The following is a 21694-nucleotide window of genomic DNA, read 5'->3' as shown; positions in this document are numbered from 1 at the left end:
AGGAATTTGTAGTGTTGATTCCCTAATTATGGATTATAGATTAAAAACCTGTGGTATCCCTTGATGTCTTTTTCTTTTTTTTTTCTTTTTTTTCTTGAAAATTTTTTAATTTTTTATTTTAAAACCAAGGGTATTGTGCTGCATTTATTATGATGTTTTGATTGATCTCATGCCTTTATCTTCACCTGGAATCGGATCATCTAGGATTGTGGCATGCTTCACTTTCAGTATTTCACAGCTGCAAATAGCTGCAATCAATACCCTGTTTTCAGTGGAATCCATACTCTGTTTTTGGTAACCAAGCTATTAATCAATGTATGATTGCTGGTCCCTGCACATTAGATACACTGGTTCTAACTACCTTTTATTATTGTTCACCGTCAGCCCTCAATCGCTGTCTATAATCGATAACGATTCCAGTGCTTGACGTTGTTGGGTAGCAATGTGTAGATCGTTTTTGACAGCTTTGTATTTGGTGTTAGCACATTGATTACTTGCTTGTCATGGGCTGTTTGTTTTGGTTGTGGCATGATTGGTTGAATGGATTTTTTTTTTTTTTTGGCATTATAGATACATGTTAGTGCATCAATCATGTTGTTAAGTATGGGAAAGATGATGGGGACCTTCTCTCTAATGTTACATCCTATAGCCAGCTGGTGGGAAGACTAGTCTATCTCGCTATATCTCGTCCCGATATCTCATATGCAGTTCATGTTGTTAGCCAGCTTGTTGAGGCTCCTTGCACATTGCATATGACGGCAGTTCATCGCATTATTCGTTACCTTGGAGGTACCCTCAACCAAGCGCTTCTCTTTCCATCATCGCCTGATCTACAATTATCTGCTTACTCTGATGCAGATTGGGCAGGATGTCCCATTTCACGATGGTCCACAACGGGTTATTGTGTTTTCTTAAGACAATCATTGGTTAGCTAGAAGTGCAAAAAGCAAACCATGGTATCTAGATCCAGCACAAAAGCAAAATATCGTGCAATGGCAGATGCATGTAGTGAAATTACTTGGTTCCGGGAATTGTTGACAGCACTTGGGATCCTTTTGTCTGTGGCAACTCCATTATATGCTGACAATCTTCGCGCAATTCAGTTGGCTTCGAATCCGATATTTCACGAGCGCACTAAACACATTGAAGTTGATTGCCACTCTATGAGAGAAAAATACACAGCTAGAATCATTTCTCTTCCTCATGTGACATCCAAGCTGCAACTTGTTGATTTTTTTACCAAAACTATGACATCATCTCGTCATAGGTTTCTTCATGGCAAACTGATGTTGGTTCATTATCCCACATCAATTTGAGGGGGGATGTGAATAGAATATTGTATATATGGGTTGTTAGGTGTAAAATACCATGTATAGAGAAGCTCTTAAATAACCTTCCTTGTATAGCCTTGTAATGTGGTTATTTAAACCCACCTTTTGGTTGAAGAAAGAAAAACATTTCCCAAATTCATGTGTTTACACAAGACGGGATCCTGTTTGACAATATTTTGATAGCAAGTGATGAAAAGGTTGTTGAATCAGTCAGGGAGACGTCATGGAAGCCTAAGTTTGAAGTTAAGAAAGAAAGGCAGAAAGCAGAGGAAGCAGCAGCGGATGCTTCAGATGGGCTTGCAAGCATCCAGGTGATGTTTCTGTTACATGTTTATTGACCATCCTTGTTATTCTTAAGTCATAAATTTTGGTTTTGATTCTGACATTTCTTTTGCAGTCTTCAGAAGAAGGTATTTGATGTCCTCTGCTGGATAGCAGACATTCCCTTCTTGGAAGCATATAAGATCAAGATCATTGTAAGTGCTCCTCTGATTGTTCAGTCTTGCATCATTGATCGCAGCAATTCATTATGTTGTAGTGAAGTGTGTATGTTTCGCTAGCTTTTCTGTCTGTCTAGTCGGAAGGGTTTTCTGCTACATAATTATTCAATATTCAACAGCCTTAGTTTCTTGCAATCAAGGTTTTACTTAAAGAGATTACTCACAGTGTTGAACCTTGTTTTGCAGGATGTCATCGAGAAAAGAGAGAAGCAGCCTAATTTTACAATTGGCATTCTCATCTCTATTTTGGTGGTGATTGTAACGGTCCTTTTTAGGATTCTTTTCGGTGGGAAAAAGCCAGCTGTGAGTGTTTAAACTATGCCCCCCCCCCCCCCTCTCTCTCTCTCTCTCTCTCTCTCTCGTAAATAAAATGTGCTGTATGGTTAAAGGAGAATTCAAAACATTTGTCTTCAGAACATCTTATGTTTAGGCTGCTCCAAAGGTTGTAAAGGAAACAAAGAACTCTTCAGCTTCAGAGACTGACAACCAAGGAAGCAGTGGCGAAACGGAGGACAAAAATGAGAAGGAAGACGCTGCTGCCCCTCTGCCGTGGAGGTCTAGGCGGGAAACTTAGTTGAGTAGAACTTGAAATTTTGAACCGAGTGGTCATTGTAGCCGAATATGCTTTTTCCCTACGCTTAGATTTTGAAATGCTAACGGGATTTTAGCGTAAATGAGATAATCTGGTTCTCGCAATCTGAATCTTGTCACCCTGAAGAGACGGATTTTCTGTGTTCTTCGATTATTTCTTCATGTTTCAACTAACATGATATGTAGGGATCAGCTTGAGGTAAAGCGGTTTTACATTACTCCCTTCAATGGACAATGTGCTCTCTTTATTAGTACCCACTGTCTGAACCATATCGTGTTTCTGTCCTTAAGCTGTAGCTGTGTTTTCTTATGTTTAGAAGGTTCAGGTACATAAATCTCTTTTTTGGAGCATTAGGAAGTCAGTCTGCCCTGAATATTTTGCTGATGGTTCCTTGATCTAGAACATTGTTCTGTCAGCCCTACCATTGATGGACCATTCCATAAAATCACCTGGGTTTGAAGATCCTAGCCTTTCATGTTGACTGGAAATAGATATTTGAGAGTGCAAATACAGTCCATACACTACTGAAAGAGGCCCAAGATTTGTTGTTAGCATCTTCCAACCTGGGTTTTTTCAGAGAAAATGGTCCTTCCATTTGAACAGTTAAATTGATCGATCTGAGCTGTTTGGGAAGTCCAAAAACATTACCCTGATCCATGGTTCAAGTGGCAGGCTGAGTGAAAGATACCTCGTTTCAACACTGAGGTCTTGGTATCGATCCCTAGTGGGGGGTGGCTAACAGTGAAGTGTGAACTGACAGTGGGGTGTACTAACAAGCTAACAAAAAAAAAGTCCAAAAACATTTCATGGACCATTATACAAAGATTTTACTGATCAAATGATCTAATCTGTCCTTAATTTGGCACTATTTTCTATAGCCATCTTTTTTTCAAGCTATGGATGGAATGACTGTGATTCACTGACAAGTGATTCCTTGTAATCACAATCAATCCATAATGGACCTCAACAAATAGGTGGATCAGATTTTTGATTGGACCTATTTTCATGTAAACAATATTGACCATCCACATTAAAGGCTTTTAATCAATGGTTAATATTTGTTGGATTGGAGCATGTTGTCATGGTAGCCCATGAAACATGGGGTGGACCTAATGAACAGTATGGAGTGATGAATTGGATTGGAATTAGACTTAGTGAACCCATGCAACTAGAAGTACTCTTTTTTTAAGTCATGTTGCCCAGGGAGCAATGGAGCATCTCTCTTTAGGTTCGGCAATTCCTGTTCAATACTACCCAACTTGGTGGGGACATCTTGCTCTGTATTCCTATTCTGTTTCCACCTGTATGATCTACTTTTAGTTTGCATGGAATAATGGCTGGATGGCTAATGTTCAGGCACTGCGAAGTCTTCCAACATGTTTAGATCTGGGCCATGCTTGTTGTTTTGTGGTAAACAAACCTATTGATTTGCATTCTTCACTGTTACATCATTCACATTTTTGTAATTTATTTTTTTTCTTACACATGGTGCAACCAAATGTAGCCCAAAATAACTCTTTAACAGCATGGAAATGATTTGGATGCGCAACTAAAATAAAGTTTCAGTTATCAATCTAGCAATTTGGAAATAATGAAGCAATAGTTTCTGTAGAATTCATAATGAGGGTCTAGGGCTCGAAATTCCGCTTAATCTACATTTAAGTTGATGTTTTGGAAAATAATTTTCTGAAATTTTATTCTTTATGTTTTTAAAATTTGCAAAGCTTTACATAGCTTAGAATGTTTGATGGGTGAAATAACATGATTTAAAAGATATAGCTTAAGATTTTTTATTTTTATAACTCTCTCAAATTAAAAGATTATTGAGGTTCTAATCAATGTTAGCATCTCTAGTCATCTTGACCAGTGAATCATGTAATCCCAGGGTGGGACCCACGTGATAAATGGTCTATATTAGACCTTTCTCCCACAAAGAATATCAGACATCCATTTCATGGCAGTTGATCTAATGCTAAGGATGTTTTGATCCTAAGGATTCTTAGGAAACATAAAATTAAAAGTAGGCCCCGATGGACGCTCCCCATTGTAGATCCAATCCATTTTCTACTATCAATATGGATGATCTATTTTTTTAGCAATTGACTGAATGGTTAAGATAATCCAACTTAAATTTTTTTTTGAGAAAAACGTGCAATCAAAGGGGTTTCCCTTGATGGATAGTCAGCGCTTAATGATTAGATCCATTTCCCTACAATGGACATGAATAGCTTATTTTTCTAGTAATTGATAAAATGGTTTGGATGATTCTTGAGGAACACATACAGTCAAAAGTGGGGCCTATATGATGAATGGTCCAGAATGATGATTACATTAATTTCCTACGATCAAGTATGACTATCCATTTACTAATCAATTGATTGGATGGTTAGGAGGAAGCAATCAAAGTGATTTGAACAGTTGCACATGATAAATGGTCTAGATTGATGATTAGATGTATTTTCCTAAAATCATTATGCCGTCCAGTTTCCAAGTATCAAAGAGATTCTTGAGCAAGACATGTAATCAAAGGCATGACCCACATCAATCTGGACCATCTGTCATGTAGGCTCGCTATGATAGGACCATCCTAGCCATTCAATCAATTCCTAGGAAAATGGATGGACCACATTATTTGTAGAAAAATGGGTCTACCCATCAATCTAGACTGTTCATCTTGTGAGCCCCACTTTTAATTCCTCAAGTTCCTCAGGAATTGCTATAATCAAATCATCCACTCAATCCTTACAAAAATGGTCGATCCATATTACTTTTATAAAAAAGGGAGTATTCACATCATTATAAATCATTCATCAAGTGGGCCAACTTTTGATTGCATGTGTTACCTGACAATAGCCTCGAACAGACCATCCTAACCATCCTACAATTATTAGGAAAATATAATCTAAGCCTTCATCTCAATTAATTAAGATCAGCTACACGAATCCTGTTATGCCATTTCATTCTATCAAAGGCCATACCTTTAATTGGACCATTGGTCATAATTCATCAAGTCGGTACAGGTAAAGATGACCTTTAATGCTTTCAAATTATATTATTACAAAAACGTTAAATATGTAGGAAAAGAACTAAGATTAAAACCAACACATACATCATTATCAATACTTGAATAGTTTCTTGTACCAAATATCTAAAACTTGTATCACAACTTAATCTATAATCACATCTAAGTTATTTGATACCTCATAATTTTCCGAGAGCAATACCAGTTCCTCAATACTCGATGATTCTGTGGGATTTGTATCAGTTGCATGATCTTCATCAGGAACCCTTTGTGGGGAAGAATGAAAAGGCTTGGCTGGCATTTGCAGAAGTTCCACACTACCTTCTAGCATCTCTATAACTTTACTCATGGAAGGACGGTTTGCAGGTTTCATCTGTATACACCACAATGCAACTATAACCATCTTCTTTGCAATTTCCTTTTCATCCTCAGCAGCATCCTCCATTCCCATGTCCCCATCTTGATCGAGCTTGTCATATATCCACAACGGGAAGTAAATTTGGCTTGAGTTTGCAGATTTATTCACGTTCTTTCTTCTACCAGCCATTTCCATTAAAAGCATTCCGAAACTGTAAACATCAGACTTATATGAGACCTGCCTGGTATTTTTATAAAATAGTTCAGGAGCCATATATCCTAGAGTTCCTCCGACAGCTGTGACTGATAAATGGCTTTCATCTGTTGGGTAGAACTTTGCCAGCCCAAAGTCGGCAACTTTTGGGTTGAAGTTATCATCGAGGAGAATGTTGTGAGGCTTGATGTCAAAATGTAGAATCTTCATGTCACAACCTTGATGAAGATATTCAATCCCGCATGCTATCCCCAATGCAATCTGGTACATCTTCTCCCAACTCAAAGGGCTGCTCTTACCTTCATGGGAATATATATATTTTTCTAGAGAGCCATTAGGCATGAATTCATAGATAAGAGCCCTTTTCGATCCCTCCGCACAAAATCCAATGAGTCGGACAACATTGACATGATGAATCCTTCCGATCGTAGCAACTTCATTGATGAATTCTTGCCCATTTCCTTTTGACTTACTAGACAACATCTTGATCGCAACGGGTGGGCCATTTCTGAGCTTTCCTTTGTAAACAGAACCAAAACCTCCTTGGCCTAATTTCTCTTTAAAACGCATGGTCATCCTTCGAATATCCCAATTAGAGTACCTTGCAGGCATTTGGCATCTATACTTGCTTAAGAACTCTTCTACTGCAGTGTCCATCCATATATGTCTCGTTCGTAATTTATATACCAGTAAGACGATAAGGCACACTATTCCGATGAATGTTCTCCCCGTCGCTAAAACTATTTGTCATAGAGAAAAACATGGAAATGTACATTAGATTAGTAAGTATGCCAGTTTTGTATCCGTACTTGCAATTTTTAGATGGTGTTACCAGTATACTAGATAATAGCTTGACGACGGTCTGGTACCAGTCATAGTTCAAAAACTCAGAGAACTTGACTCGACTTGACTCACTGTTTATTTGGGTTAGCTTGATTGGAAGACTTGACCCAACTCAACTCAATATTTAATTATTAAAATTGATAATATTAGAAACTTTAGTAGATATTTAAAATAGTTAGATTTAATATAAGTAATATAGAACATATTATAAAGCAACTACATCATTCATACATCAATGCCGCGTCGTGTCGAGTCGACTGAGCAATCGAATCAACTTGAGTTTCCCATTGACCCGGCTTGAAATTTCGCCCAGTCGAGTCAGCAAGTTTGAGAACTGTAAGGTACTAGTCATAACATAAGCAAATAAAGTCATGACTTCTATAGTCGGAGTACGGTCGATTACAATAATACAACAAACCCATTGTGCATGGAGCATACACTTCCCTTAATCCAACCCATACAAAATGTGGGCTGTAGAGGGGATGGGGTGTTACCCAAAAAGTAGAGATATCGAGTGATTTCCATCATCAATTACCTGTCAAATGCAAGCACAAATGACAGCTAGAACTCCAAATTCAACATGCCAATGTTGTTGCTTGGGCAACCAAGGATCATTCAGTTAAGTAGAGCCCACGTTGTGGGATTTTAGTGCACATTCAAGGTTTTCATTAGGATACAAAATATTCAATGGATGTGTCACATAACTCCTGGCTTAAATATGGATGAAAAGGACTCGAAACTTCCCATGAAAACGTCTTTGGAGTAAGGTGCTAAGGACTTACCAAGCATATAGAAAAATATGCGACGGTAAATTTCGCCGTGATATGTGGCATAATTTCTCCTTAAGATCCAAAACAAGCCTGCATTATCCGACAAGTAATCACTTGAGGATGTGAAAATAATAGATCTCTTCAAGTTAAAGGCAGTAAATAACAAAATTCATTGCAGTAAAAAAGCAATTGACCAGTGCAATGACTACGAATGAGTCTGCAACATTTTATTTGTTTATATGTGAACCCAGGCCATGCATGGGAGAGTACGGTTTTGAGTTCAAACCACCCAATTCATGGGGCAGACAGTGGATGGATCATGTCTCAAAAATAACAATGGTAAAGTATCTCTCTTTTCAAGGGTGAAACATAAGATGAAAAATGCGCTTCTCAAATGGACCTGAAGAGAAAACTACACACATTTTAATCCCTGCAAGACCCCAATTCCAAACTTGATAAATAGAGTTTGATTATATTAATTTGCAGAGAACCCAAAAGCTATGAAAATTCAATGAATGCTTTAAAGCAGGCGAAACTGGATCCACTACAAACGTTTGAAAGATAGCTTATCTTACAAGCGGGGGTACTTTAAACAATGACAAATACAAAATAATGATGAGAAACTCAAATGGAATTAAATGATGAATTGATAAGATTCAGGACATCCATTTCTTGAATGTTTGGATGTTTTAATATTTTTCCCTTCTTGTAGCTTTAGATTGATGTGGTATTAAAATTTGGACGATTCACACGTTAGATAGTTTAAATTAGATTAAAAAGTTTAGATTTGGATTAGATAGGGATGAATTTGCAAGAGTTTTGGTAGTTGTAAAGAGAATGGGAGATCTGTTGGTAACAGTTGAGAAAGTGGGAGATGAATTTACAAGAATTTTGTTAGCTTTATTAATTGTAGAGAAAGTGAGACATATTTGATATAGACAGTTTTGCAGAACAATTGAACTGATACCACCGCTGCTTGGGCCCTCATGCTGAGTGGTCTGATAATCGGAGACTTTCATATTATGGACTGTTATACAATTTGCCATAAGATGCTCAACATTAGGAGGGATTTCAAAATGCATGAACAGATGCTAAATGGAATGTTGTAGGCCATCCCAGCCACCATTACTTATGTTTTTTCCTTGGGAATTTTGCAAAATAGTACCCCATTACTATGTTATTCACATCCCAAACCTTTTCAGATTAAGTTTTCATTAAGTTACCGTCGAAGGGATACCTTCCAGTGGTCTTAACTTCGGTCAGTATAAAGTTTTTGGTTTTAAATGACAAAAATGCCCATTAATTAAGGAGGTTGCTTAAGAAGATTTAAAAAGTACCTACGTATATGTGTTTTATCTATTATGTCCATCCATTTTGCCATATCATCTTATATATAGCATCTGTCCAAAAATGAGGCAAATCCAAATCTCAAGTGGACCACACTACATTAAAAAGTGGTGGTTTAAGGCCCACCATTAAAAACTTACTGAGGAGCCATGAAAGTTCATATCCGTGCTTCGAATGAATGGAAAATAAACATTATGGTGGGGCATAGGAAGTTTTTAATGGTGGGCATTCAATCACCATTATGGTCCACCTAAGATTTGAATTTGCCTCATTTTTGAGCTATGCCATAAGATGATATGGAAAAATGGATGGATGGCATGTATAGAACGCATACATCATGGTGGAGCCCACAGAGCAACACCGACCAATGGTCACATCCCTACAATGCAATCCACACATAAGATAAAACTCTTGGATTTTTTTATTTTTTTTTCTTTCTTAAATTGTTTTATAATTACACCTCATTAATAATATTCATATGTAGGTGCCTTTTTAATTCTTCTTAAGCAACCTCATTAATTGGTGGGCAATTTTGTCATTTTTAAAACATATACTTTAAATGACCGAATTTATAGAAAACTAATGGAAGGTACTTCTCTGACAATCGCTTAAATTTTTGTGTGGCAACTAATGGTTGAAGTGGATTTTATATAATCATCACACCGCTCTGTAAATTTCAAGGGTGGATGATCTCTCCCAGCTAGATCCTTTGGTGTAGCCCACCTCAATCACAGGTCAGCCTAATTTTTTAGGCCGTGAGCTTAAGTGAGATTACACGTCTAATGGTTAGAGTGGATCTCACGTAAACATCCAGATGGAGCCTGAAAAATCAAGGGTCTGCGTCCCATAAAATCTCTTTAAATCTCCGTTTGGTAACAGGTGGGAGTGGTAAGCTTCCTTAAGAACTTACAATGCTTCTTCTAAAAAAAAGCCAAGTATTAAGAACTTACAATGCTTGGATTGGAAGATAGTTCTGCAAGGATTGTAACAGGGATCCCCAAGGACTTCCCCAAGGACTTCCACGCTTCCCAGCATATAGATGGTACATCGAGTGCCTGTTGCCCAACAGTTGCGACATAAGAGAGGAATATACCAAAATAGTTCAAAACCCTTCATCAAACTATCATGAATTTCTCTATAATTAGACTTTCCGGCGCTCTCCATTTCCAACATTGTAGGGGCTTTGGCTACAACTTTGCAAGATGGATGGAGCTCGGGCAGCATCATCGAACGCCCAAGGACATAGATGGATGCCCCAGAGGTGGAATTTGAGCAACCTGTGGTAGCTATGTATGAAGCAGGATCTTTGTCCATCTGAACTGAGCAATTCACAAATATCGTATTGGTAGGATATGAAGGCAAGATGTATGGATCGCCGCCTATAAGGTCTTCACTCGTCATGGAGTTGCGAGGGAGAGAGGAACAGTCATTGCTTTGTAGACTGGAATCAATGACTCGGATGGTCTTGTTCTTGTAATCAATCGCCTCGACCCATAATTTCTTATTAGAATGGAGATGTAATACAGTTCGATTGCTTTCACAAGAAAGTTGGAATTCAGGGTAGCCGCAGTTGCGAGGATCGCCTTTCAAGCCGAAAGGGAAGCTGATGTTGGAGATGTTACCACATGAAGAGTAGCAACCTTCGTCTTTCTTGGCTCTGCAAACCACCAACATGGCGGTGAAAAGAAACGCTAGCAACCCTATAGATAGGATTCTCCGTCTCATCTTATCGCATCACCCAAAAAAAAAAAAAAAACCCCCAAGGTATGATTTTGAGAGTCAAGTCGTTCAAGAGATTAAAAGGAATATAAAGCTGCACCTTCTCTCTCTGATCTTTGTGGCGACGAAAAGGTCTAAATCCTCCATAATACCTGTTTAAAACATCAAAGTTAGTTGAATCCACCGTATTGTTTATAATATGTATAATCCACAGGCATATGGAATAATAGGGATGGGATGCCAAACAAAAGTTTTTCTGTGGGGCCACCATTGTATCTTTCGTCAAAACCGTTAATCAGGTGTAATTAATTCACTATGGTGAAGAAAAGAAACATGGACCTGCGTGAGACAAAACTGATCAGTTGGGTCACATCATGTGAGCCTGACAGTTTTGCAAGCAATTTTAGATTGTTCCCATTGGTAATTTGGTATGTCCCGCGTGGGCTTTTACTGGGCTTATCTTCTGTAGGTACTGTAAAAATGATGGTTCTCGTCTGATGAACGGATGGAAGTGAATTTTCCGTATACAATATGGTGGACCTCATAAAGCTTGGATGCCTTCCACCCTGCCAAAACAGGTGTTCTGCACCGTTCCTGTCCAAGCAAACGACAGTCAATGGTGGGGATATCTACTCCGAATTTGAATTCATGGAGTTCTCTGGACTTGTCAACATAGCTTCCTTGTATCCACCGGAGACAAAAGTATAAATTATATCTTTAAAAAAATAGAAATTATGAGCTCAAACCACGGACGGAGTTTTAGACTCAAATTACAACTCAAACACCCTAAAAATTGTGACGTACCATTAATAGTAAACTTATCCTCCATCCTCCATTCCTATCAAACTCCATGGTTTTCAGCCAAAAATAATAAGTGTCTAAGTTGGCCTAACCATGTTATTATCCTAATTTTTCTAAGTCATTTTCTCATCAAAAGTAATACTCGAATTAAAATTTACTATTTATAGTAAAAATTCAAATAAAAGGGACTTTTGACCGTCAATCTAATGGAATCTCGGTATTCTGGTGTGGGCAACCGGTGTAGTGGGTTGATGATAGTCCTTTTGAGCACCCATCTTCCTATTTTCAGTAGAGTGAGGATGCGACGCATGGGATGAATGTGATGAGGTCGAGCACCATCTTTCTTAGGGGGATAACTGTTCCGAATATACAGAACTTCTCTAGAGTACTCATAAATAAATCTCGAATCCACGAGGAAAAGAAAATAGAAATAATTCTAAAATATTCGAAATATATTTATTGATGATTGAAATAAATGAGTCTATAACCTATTAAATAGGGATACAAGCTTGGGAAGAAGTTTATGAATTAAACCATAACTAAAACACTCTAAAATTTGTAAGTTACTATAATTAGCAAGTTTATTATTGACAATAAGTGTCCTATCTAGCTTAAACATGTTATTCTACTAATTTTTCTAAATACTTTTCATGTTGGACACAACTCCTAAAGCCAAAAAAATGAAGAGTTACAATCAAACCAAAACTTACTAAAAATAGTAAAAATAGAAATAAATATGGACTTCAACTGTTGATTTGATCGAATCTCACAAATTCGGCATGGGAAACCTTACCTTGAAATCATATATGGTACGTCGAGTAACTCATTTCAATTTGCGAGATATGTCTGTTTTAAGATTCTGACGGTCTTTATGACTTCTGTCTTCTATCAGGCCTTCTCTGGTCCATCTTGTACATGAAAGTGTCCATGACCCGCTCTACATCAGGATGTCGTATATGTCATGAATTGGTTGTCCACGAGTATAGATGAGATAGTGTATATCAATATGATCTACCATGTGATTACTAAAGAAGTATGAGAGAATCTACAATAGTTATACTCAACTAAGAAGAATATACATCACTTATATGACATTTTTTCAAAAAATTCATATGATGTGGGATAAATATAATCTTCATGAGCATTGTGCTAGGTACAAATGGTTCTTCGATGAGTGGATTATGCATCATCCATACATTAGTGATATTACCCAATAGCGATAGTATAAATAGGCTCATATCTTAAGATGGTGGGATCTTAAATGTTAGGGAGTTATAGTGTACCTTCCTTGTCTGATGTATTTACTCAATGCTTTGAGTATCTCCTCCTTTCTATCCCATATATACTTCCTCCAATATTGCATATGGAGAAACCTCAACATTTGTGACAACCTCTAGAGATTGAGGTGGATGAAGAAGATGAGAGGGCATGATTTTGGACGTGGTCGTGGGCATGTTTCCTCTTTTGATGACGATGGTACGTTTACACTCACTACAAGAAGCACAATTGATAGATATTGGCTACTTCATGGTCAAAACCCCAAGCTTCTCTTGGCCAATCAGACTATGTATTTAAAGGGTGGACTTTCTATTGATTTTTCTGCTAGCCAAACTCTACAGCTAACTTAGTTGCATTATGGTTTCTCAAGATGACTAAGAGAGGATGATGGGTACGTATATGGCGATGACAACACCCTCGAAACCAAGGTGAGGCCATGGCCCTGAGGCCACCTTGATGTATGCATTGTACATCTACTCTGTCCATCAAGTGTGCTGCTCATTTTAAGGCATGGGTCAAAATTTAAGCTTTTCTAAATCGCAAGTGCACTACACCATAGGAAACAATGGTGATTGAATATCCACCATTAAAAACTTCTCGTGGTCCATAAAAGTTTTCGATGACGCTGATAAATGTATTAATTCCTTTCATCTAGGCCTGTGTGACCTTAACAACAGGCTGGATGGCAAATAAATATTGCAGTGGGCCTTAAGAAGTTTTCAATGTTTAATTAGCACCGTTTCTATGGTGTGGTACACCTGAAATTTCGAATTTGCTTCATATCTTGTACCCATTTTATAAAATGAGCTGGAAAATTAGAAGAACGACACGGATATATCAGATATATCAAGTTGGGCTCCTTGGACATGGTCTCACTGAAGTAAGAAGCGGAATCTGAATCTCCTAAGAACAACTACCAACTCATTGAGCACATGGTGACTGACTTAAAGGCCTGTTTGATTTTTCAGTCATGGTAACAATGATAATTGTATAATATGAATTTGTAATATATAATAATTACAATTTATTTTACATTTTTTTTAATAATAAAGTTGTAATTCTTATTTAAACAAATACTTCAAAATATAACAATAATGATCATAATTCTTATTTAAATAAATACCTTAATATAATAATAATGGTGGCTCATTTATTTTGTATCATTGGGCATCCCACAAGAGGTAAGATTTTCTCCCTGCACTCGAAAGTTTCAACGGTTGCTTTGACAAGTCAACGAGAGGCGAAGACGAGACAAAAGGAGGAAGATACCTCTCACATTCAATACGTAAGCCAAGCTGATGGTCAGTAAGTCGGTCAAGCATGAGCCGTTCTACTCAACAACTCAGTCAAGCAGGCCATTAAGTCTATTCAAGGAGATCCGGATTTGGCCGCCCATTTTGGTGAGGCCATGATTGTGGATCCCACTTTGATGTATCTGCTGTATATCCATGCCGTTCATCCGATTTTCCAAGCTCATTTTCATAGATAGGTCCAGGAAATGAAGGAAATTCAATAACTTAAGGTGGACCAAGGAAACAATGGTAATTGAACATCCACCATTGAAAACTTCCCAAGGCCCACCATGATATTTATTTGTCATCCATGCTATTGTTAGGCCACACAGAAGACACAAATCTTAGATTGATGGAAAACTTTCATGGCCCATAAGAAGTTTTTAAAAAATTTTTTTTTTTTATTTTTTATTATGGACATTCAATCACCACTTTTCTACAATATAGTCCACCTGGGAATTAGATTAGCTTGGATTTTAAACCAGTGTCCTAAAATGCCAACACATGCATCGAGGTGACTTAGGGTAGGTCAAGATTAAGTGATACTGGTTTTGATTAAGTTTTCATTAAGTGATTTCCTTAGGATTTTTTTTTTAATAATGTCTGTACGCTTAAATTATGAATTTTCCTAAAATAATGAAAATGCCACCGACTCTTTAATCTGAATGTGGATTGTATATTGTATACTGTAGGCCCCATTATAATGTATGTGTTCAATCCACGTTGTCCGTCCAAATTTTCAGATCATTTTCGGGGCATGAGGTAAAAAATAAGTCAATCCAAATCTCAGGTGAACCTCACGGTAAAAAACAGCACTGTTGATGAACTCCTACCCTTAAAAACTTTTCTTAGGGATAAAAGTTTTAGATCAAGCCAAGCCAACATTTTCTTTTTCCCATCATCCGGGTTTACCTGTACTTATCAAGCAATTGGATGGCCAACAAACATTATGGTAAGCATTACAATGGGCCACAGGAAGTTTTTAATGGTGGATGTTCAAGAATCACGCGTTGACTATGATCCGCACCACGAGAAAAAATGGAAAGCGGTCAGTAGCCAATGGCCTCACCATAACGTATGTGTTTAATCCCTTTTCCCGATTATTTTAGCATTAAAGCCCACATGAAGTAGATCCAAGACTCATGGGGACTACATCATATTAGATGGTGGTAATTGAACCATCATCATTAAAAACTTCTTTTGGCCCGTGAAAGTTTTGGATGAATTCATCCAAGTATATGTGACCTTATCAACAGCCTTATCAACAGCCTGAATGGCAAATGAGCATTACGGTGGCCCTAAGAAGTTTTTAACGGTTGGTGTTCAATCACCATTGTTTTTTATAGCATGGTACACGAAATTTTTTTCCGTCTCATTTTTAAGCTTATACCCTAAAAATGATGAGAAAAAGTAGATGGACGGCTTCGATAAAAACACATAAATAATGGCGGGGTTTATAGAACACTATCCAATAGCCAACTGGTTATATGTACGGTAGACACAGGGGTTCTCACATGATGGACGGAGTGGATTTGACATATACATAATTCTCTTATTATTATATGCATAGAGGATAGATTATGTTGTTCTTATTATTATATGCTAGGCCACAATTCTCCAATTACAGTTTCCCTATTCTCTTTATAACAAGAATATCAAGCTCTATCAACGCTCTCTAAATAACTCCGATGGGTGGGTTGAAGGTCTTCTTCTTCCACTCTGTCTTCCTCTTCCTAACCATTACATCTTGCAACTCCCATGAATTTTCATCAAAGTACGACTGCCCAACTACCGGGTGTTCAAGGCACGGCCCTCAAATCCGATTCCCGTCGGAAAACAAGGATCTCAACATCAAGACCGATGCAGCTACCCAGGCTTTGAGCTGTCGTGCAAGGGCAAGCAGACTGTCCTACACCTTCCATTTACACGAGAAGTTGAAGTGAGCCACATAGACTATGGATCTCAGAGACTAAGGGTCGTAGATTCCAACGGTTGCATTCAGGGATTACTCTTCCATCTCAATCTCTCCTCTTCTCCTTTCAGCTATTATTCCTCTGACGGGCTAATGTACATTACAGTCGTCAACTGTTCGGTGGGTGTTAGTTTCGGATACCACAAAAAAATTGCTTGCATGAGCGACTTGGAACATGATGTTTTCCTTTTACTTTCTACTTATCGGGTGGAAAGCTTGCCCCTGTCTTGCCAATCTATAGAGACTCTTGAAGTTCCATCGCCATACGTAATTGATAATTATGTTAATCTGAAGTGGGACATACCTGGATGCAGTCGCTGTGATGAAGCCAAAAGATGGATGTGTGGATTCAAAGACAAGACCCACACCAATGAAACTACATGTTTCTATTATCGCAATGAAGGTATTTTAATGAAAGAGAAGTGCTCCACTATTCTTACTGCTGTTAGAGCACTAAAAGTTGTAGAGTGCTCCTAGTTGCATAGCTTCAGCTGGAACCTCCAATTGTTCAATCTCAACTTTCCTAGGCTTCCATGAAAAATTCACACTGTTCATATGATCTAATCCATCCTCCATTGGGTATTATTTTCTATACTATACAAGTCTTTTTTGCAAAGCATGGATGGGAAATGTGTGTTAGATCTAATGCAACTAGGAGCACTATAACTTATAGTGCTCTGAGGGCTCTGGGGCATTTCTCTTAATAAAAACTCCTTTTTTTTTTCCCCCTTCTATAATGATAATAAAATAGAAAAAATATTAAATCTTCATCAAATATGTTCCCTGTTTTCTTGTTAAGATTAGACTCGTCATCCAAATTTTCATCCACATAAATCTATTCATTCTTTTATATTCTATTGAATATGCATGCCTGTTATTTTTTGGTGCATGAATTTTCAGATTTTTATTTTTATTTTCAGAATCTTATTGAGAAAGTCTCACAGAACATAAAAAATTTAAAAGATATTCACTATGCTAACATGATAATATGGTCTTTGGGGGGGTTCAAAATCTGACAATATGTTGTGTCATTTGGGTACGCAAACATGGAGAGTCCATTGATAAACTGATGAGGTCCACTCATCCTGGGCCATCCAGCCAAAATGGAACGTAGTTGAAACTACTAATCAGTGGATTCCACAATGGACAATCCAAGTAAGTTGTAGCAGAAAAACCCAATCATGGAAGAAGGCAGTCTCTCTGGTGAGCCCCAGCATGTATTACTTCCATTTCTCAGGACTGATCTGGTGATCATAACTGTCCAATAGATGGCTTGGGAAACGAATGGTTACAAGAGAAAAGCGGCATTTTTTTTTCATAGCTATGGTTACCTTAGCAGAATTTTTGACATGGCAAAATTCACAGTTATTAAGAGAAATCCTCAAAGATCTCATACCATGTATTGATGAGGTGAGTCTCTAATCAATGGGATGTTTGCCATGTTGTCCTACTAGATGAACTTCCTAGATAACCATGTAGCTTGTCATTGTGGGAAATTGATCCAAACCATCTGATCAATTGGCTATAGCCCCAGTACCAAATCATTTGGATGACCTTAAACATCAAATTTAGCATATGCTAAGCTCATTGTTAGATAGTTAATATAGTTATAAGCAACAGTCCTAGTAGATTGAATGGATGATTAGAAACATTCAACTAATGCAACTATAGCATCCATCCCATCTATTAGTTGGTCTTGATCAATCAGAGAATGCGTCAAGTTTAGGATGATAGCATGGCCCACTTCACTAAGTTGCAGGTGCAAAGTAGCTGACACTCAGGTTGACCTCCGCATACAATTATACATAAAAACATCTAAACTCACTTGCTATGACATCAGATGAATGGATTGGATAGCAGATAAACACCACAGTTGACTCTACACAGAAGAAATGATGGGCATTCTATCCCGACTTTTCCTAGAGTCTGGCCTAAGTTCTGGATGATCATGATTTTTGGGTTCCAAGGTGAACCTGAGGCACGGGGTGGATCTCATGAGAGTTCTACCCAAGAGGCTCTAAGCACGCAAGATACTTAGCGTAGCTCATAGCAAACAATATCAATGAGGGACATGATGTGGCAGGGGTGTTGGGTCTTCCCATATACTAGCACCAGGATGGATTAAAGTTCCAAAAGTAAAACCATGAAATGAACTAATCCATCACTTTTTATCCCACTTTTAATTTGACAGCTAACTGTTTTTGGTTTCCATTTTTACTCTAATGGCCACAGATCAGATGGATAGAACTATACAATAAGTGCCACTTTTAAGACATAAACCATCCATACAGGGGCCTCACATATGGGCAGACCCAATTTGCACATTGCACTGTAGAGAGATGGCTCTACCATATTCCGATTCTCTCAGTGCTACATCTGGTCTGGGGTTTATGCCTGACACCTGTGCACCAACAGAATTTACAACTGCAATGGAGCTAACTTCGTGTGGTCATTTTTGCAGGTTTATGGAAAAAGAAAGTAATTATAGGTAAAACCTCTGCCTCCTTTTGTTCTTATGGACTACATGAACAAGAACATTCACAGCATATATAGACTGAAGGAGACGATATATTTAGGAAATTAATCTTTACACCCTTTTCGGTTTATGAACTATTCTACTTTCGATATTAAAATAATACAGATTGATAATATTCGGAATAGGATTCGCAATTGGTCCTGTTGGGGCCAGCCCAAGCCCTATCCATTTAGTAAACAGGACAAGAGTTATGATCCATACCTGACCTTGTGACTCATGGCCTGACCCGATTGGATGATCTTTGCTATTGATCAAGAACTGCGAAATGTTTGGTTAGGCCGAATTTGGTCCAACTGTCCACCTTTCAGGCTGTTGATGTAACTATTGCACTTGGGCTTTGTGTGATTAATGATCACTCCCCAAGCTTTATAACATTCAGAAATGGGATTGTTATTCAATGCCTATGGACTTTACAACAGAACTGTCTGTAGCTGAGATTTTTGCATGGCGGCTGATTGTTTGGACCCTTTCTGTCTACCTATGCAAGTTCATTTCTTCACACTGAGAAATGATCAAATGCTCCCAAGGCATTGTACATTGCAATGCTCCCAGTTGGCTAGGGCAAAGTGGACAGTCCAACCAAAAGATCTCAGCAGTCCATTACGTCCATCCTACACTTCATGGGCCACTAATAAAAAGACAAATGTGTATGATGTACTTAAGATATAATTGTGAAATTAAGCACCACCTAGACTACCCATTTGGTCCAGCCCATTTGTGGTGGGTCACCATGAAAAATCACAACCACACGATTATGAGATCAATGACTTACAAAATGTTCAGAAACACATTGATTGGATGATGTAACTACCCAATTGAAGTTCTTGTACAGGGCTGCAATAGATCAGATAGTAAAAGGGAGTTCAGAGGACCCTGACATTGTCCATTTGGAGTGATTTTTGAAGTGTGGCCTATCCTCAATCTGGCCAACTTATCAATTGTTCACTTGGTACATGCATGTCACATCTCAAAACAGTTCCACACGTTTTAGGAAGTAATTTCCATGTTTACATGTGCAGGTACGAGCCTAGGCTCCTTTGTTATCTTCGTAGCATTGTTGATTAGCTTGAAGTTCTACCACTCATGGAAGTTAGAAAGGGAGAAAGATAGAGAGAACCGGCTCAACGTTGAAAAATTTTTGGAGGACTATAAATCTCTGAAGCCCACAAGATACACTTATGCTGATCTGAAAAGGATGACTGATCAATTCAAAGAAAAATTAGGTCAAGGAGGTTATGGAAGTGTTTACAAAGGAACGCTTGCAAACGGAGATCTGGTTGCGGTGAAGATCCTACAAGAGTCAGGGGGAGACGGAAAAGACTTCATTAATGAAGTGGGTACCATTGGAAGGATTCACCACATTAATGTGGTTCGTCTTCTGGGCTTCTGCACTGACAACTTGAAGCGTGCACTCATCTATGAATTCATGCCAAACGAATCATTAGAAAAATTCATTTTCTCATCAGATGCCAAAAACCCTTTGCTAAGTTGGGAGAAGCTTAAAGATATTGCAATTGGCATTGCTAGAGGGATAGAGTATCTTCACCAAGGATGCGACCAACGCATCCTTCATTTTGATATCAAACCTCACAATATCTTGCTAGACCATAACTTTAATCCCAAGATATCTGATTTTGGGCTAGCAAAGTTATGCTCCAAGGGACAGAGCATTGTATCAATGACTGCTGCCAGAGGAACCATGGGTTACATTGCACCTGAAGTGTTCTCTAGGAACTTTGGAAATGTTTCGTGCAAGTCGGATATTTACAGTTTCGGAATGTTGTTGCTAGAAATGGTTGGAGGAAGGAAGAACATTGATGTTACGGTGGAAAACACCAGTCAAGTGTACTTTCCTGTGTGGATTTATAATCGTCTACATCATGGGGAAGAGCTGGGACTCAACATCGTTGCAGTTGAAGATGCAAATATAGCAAAGAAACTAACAACTGTGGCACTCTGGTGCATACAGTGGTACCCGGGTGATCGCCCTGCCATGAAAAGTGTGGTCCAAATGCTAGAAGGAAGCATGGAAAGCTTGATGATGCCACCGAATCCTTTTGCCACCTCCGCTCCACCAAATGTTGACACAACTACCCCTGAGATAACCCATGTCGGAAATTTAACAACTATAGCAGAACTCGAAGAAGGGAAAGAAGATGATATTTCTTGACATAAACCTCCAAATTTATGTCATTAAGAATGTTTGCTATATTATATGTTTGTGATGGTCTCCAATTCTATCTTTGTTATCCATTAAATTGGAGTCCATTAGAATATTAGAATAAGAACAATGTGCCTTTGCTTTGTATTTCAAAAGCTGTCTATGTGAATTGAACTCATTTTATCTATGTAACTGTCTATGTGAATTGAACTCCTTTTATCTATGTTGCGTATATTTTTTCTTGGCATCTATAATGATTAGATTGCTCTTACCTTTGGATAATTTCATTGATACTTTCTCACTTTGTTGTTTTCTTATGTATATAGACCAAAGCAATATGCAGTGTATTTACAGCTTGGTATACAACTGTGGGTGCAGCTGTAAGATGAATGCATGTCTTCTTCTCAACCAGTATATTCTATACATACTATACATGGTCATGCAAATTTTACCCATAACTATATAAATAGATGACACAGGGATGGACGTGATGAGGTCGATCACCGTCTTCCTCAAGGGATAATTACTCCGAATCCACGGAGCCTCTCTGGATTCCTCACAGAGATTCCTCAAATCCACGAGGAGAAATAGAAACAATAAATAAATTCTAATAAATTCGAAAATAGCTTGATTGATGATAACAATGAATTTATAATCCTTTAAATAGTGATACCAAGCCTAGGAAGAAGTTTCAGAATCAAATTCCAACTCAAACTCCTTAAAATTCGTGACTTACTGTAAATAGTAAACTAACTATTTATAGATGGTCATGATTCCTAGTAGACTTCATGGTTTTCGGCCATAAATAGTAAGTGTCCTATTTGGCCTAACCACGTTATTCTCCTAAATTTTATAAGCCCTTTTCATGTTGGGCACACTACAAGAAAACGGGCCTTAGCCGACCGATGGGGCTACCCTTTGCCGGCGGCTAGTTTTAACGGCCACAGAGATATATATAT

At 38.1% G+C, this 21694-nt stretch overlaps 3 protein-coding genes across 3 annotated transcripts; 2 read left to right on the top strand and 1 right to left on the bottom strand.

The window, feature by feature from the left end:
• The first annotated feature begins 992 nt into the window (after positions 1-992).
• LOC131247129 (calnexin homolog) lies at positions 993-2556 on the top strand. The gene is made up of 5 exons (XM_058247568.1): positions 993-1102; positions 1447-1642; positions 1736-1807; positions 2018-2134; positions 2262-2556. The coding sequence occupies exons 1-5, from the start codon at positions 993-995 to the stop codon at positions 2403-2405; spliced, it is 639 nt and encodes a 212-aa protein (XP_058103551.1). The 3' UTR covers positions 2406-2556.
• A 2844-nt stretch (positions 2557-5400) lies between these two features.
• Positions 5401-11049, bottom strand: LOC131246505 (rust resistance kinase Lr10-like). Its single transcript, XM_058246703.1, has 4 exons — positions 11035-11049; positions 9927-10847; positions 7642-7719; positions 5401-6756 (listed from the first exon to the last, which is right to left on the bottom strand). The coding sequence occupies exons 2-4, from the start codon at positions 10699-10701 to the stop codon at positions 5591-5593; spliced, it is 2019 nt and encodes a 672-aa protein (XP_058102686.1). The 5' UTR covers positions 10702-10847; positions 11035-11049; the 3' UTR covers positions 5401-5590.
• A 4943-nt stretch (positions 11050-15992) lies between these two features.
• Positions 15993-21006, top strand: LOC131246507 (rust resistance kinase Lr10-like). The gene is made up of 2 exons (XM_058246706.1): positions 15993-16441; positions 19594-21006. The coding sequence occupies exons 1-2, from the start codon at positions 16132-16134 to the stop codon at positions 20742-20744; spliced, it is 1461 nt and encodes a 486-aa protein (XP_058102689.1). The 5' UTR covers positions 15993-16131; the 3' UTR covers positions 20745-21006.
• Positions 21007-21694: the final 688 nt, after the last annotated feature.

Source organism: Magnolia sinica, chromosome 5 (genome assembly GCF_029962835.1).
Source record: "Magnolia sinica isolate HGM2019 chromosome 5, MsV1, whole genome shotgun sequence".
NCBI lineage: Eukaryota > Viridiplantae > Streptophyta > Magnoliopsida > Magnoliales > Magnoliaceae > Magnolia > Magnolia sinica.
Note: the sequence above shows the minus strand (reverse complement) of the source record. Positions and strands in the feature narration are given on the sequence as shown.

What these genes read in the sequence shown, in the direction of transcription:
- LOC131246505 (XM_058246703.1), bottom strand. Translation starts at nt 10,701, where the DNA reads ATGAGACGGAGAATCCTATCTATAGGGTTGCTAGCGTTTCTTTTCACC. An exon ending in TATCTTCCAATCCAAGCATT is followed by an intron (nt 7,720 to 9,926) that starts GTAAGTTCTTAA and finishes CGGATAATGCAG; the next exon opens with GCTTGTTTTGGATCTTAAGG. An exon ending in CATATTTTTCTATATGCTTG is followed by an intron (nt 6,757 to 7,641) that starts GTAAGTCCTTAG and finishes TATGACAAATAG; the next exon opens with TTTTAGCGACGGGGAGAACA.
- LOC131247129 (XM_058247568.1), top strand. Translation starts at nt 993, where the DNA reads ATGGCAGATGCATGTAGTGAAATTACTTGGTTCCGGGAATTGTTGACA. An exon ending in GACAATCTTCGCGCAATTCA is followed by an intron (nt 1,103 to 1,446) that starts GTTGGCTTCGAA and finishes TTTTGGTTGAAG; the next exon opens with AAAGAAAAACATTTCCCAAA. An exon ending in CATATAAGATCAAGATCATT is followed by an intron (nt 1,808 to 2,017) that starts GTAAGTGCTCCT and finishes CTTGTTTTGCAG; the next exon opens with GATGTCATCGAGAAAAGAGA.
- LOC131246507 (XM_058246706.1), top strand. Translation starts at nt 16,132, where the DNA reads ATGTACATTACAGTCGTCAACTGTTCGGTGGGTGTTAGTTTCGGATAC. An exon ending in TTTCTATTATCGCAATGAAG is followed by an intron (nt 16,442 to 19,593) that starts GTATTTTAATGA and finishes TTACATGTGCAG; the next exon opens with GTACGAGCCTAGGCTCCTTT.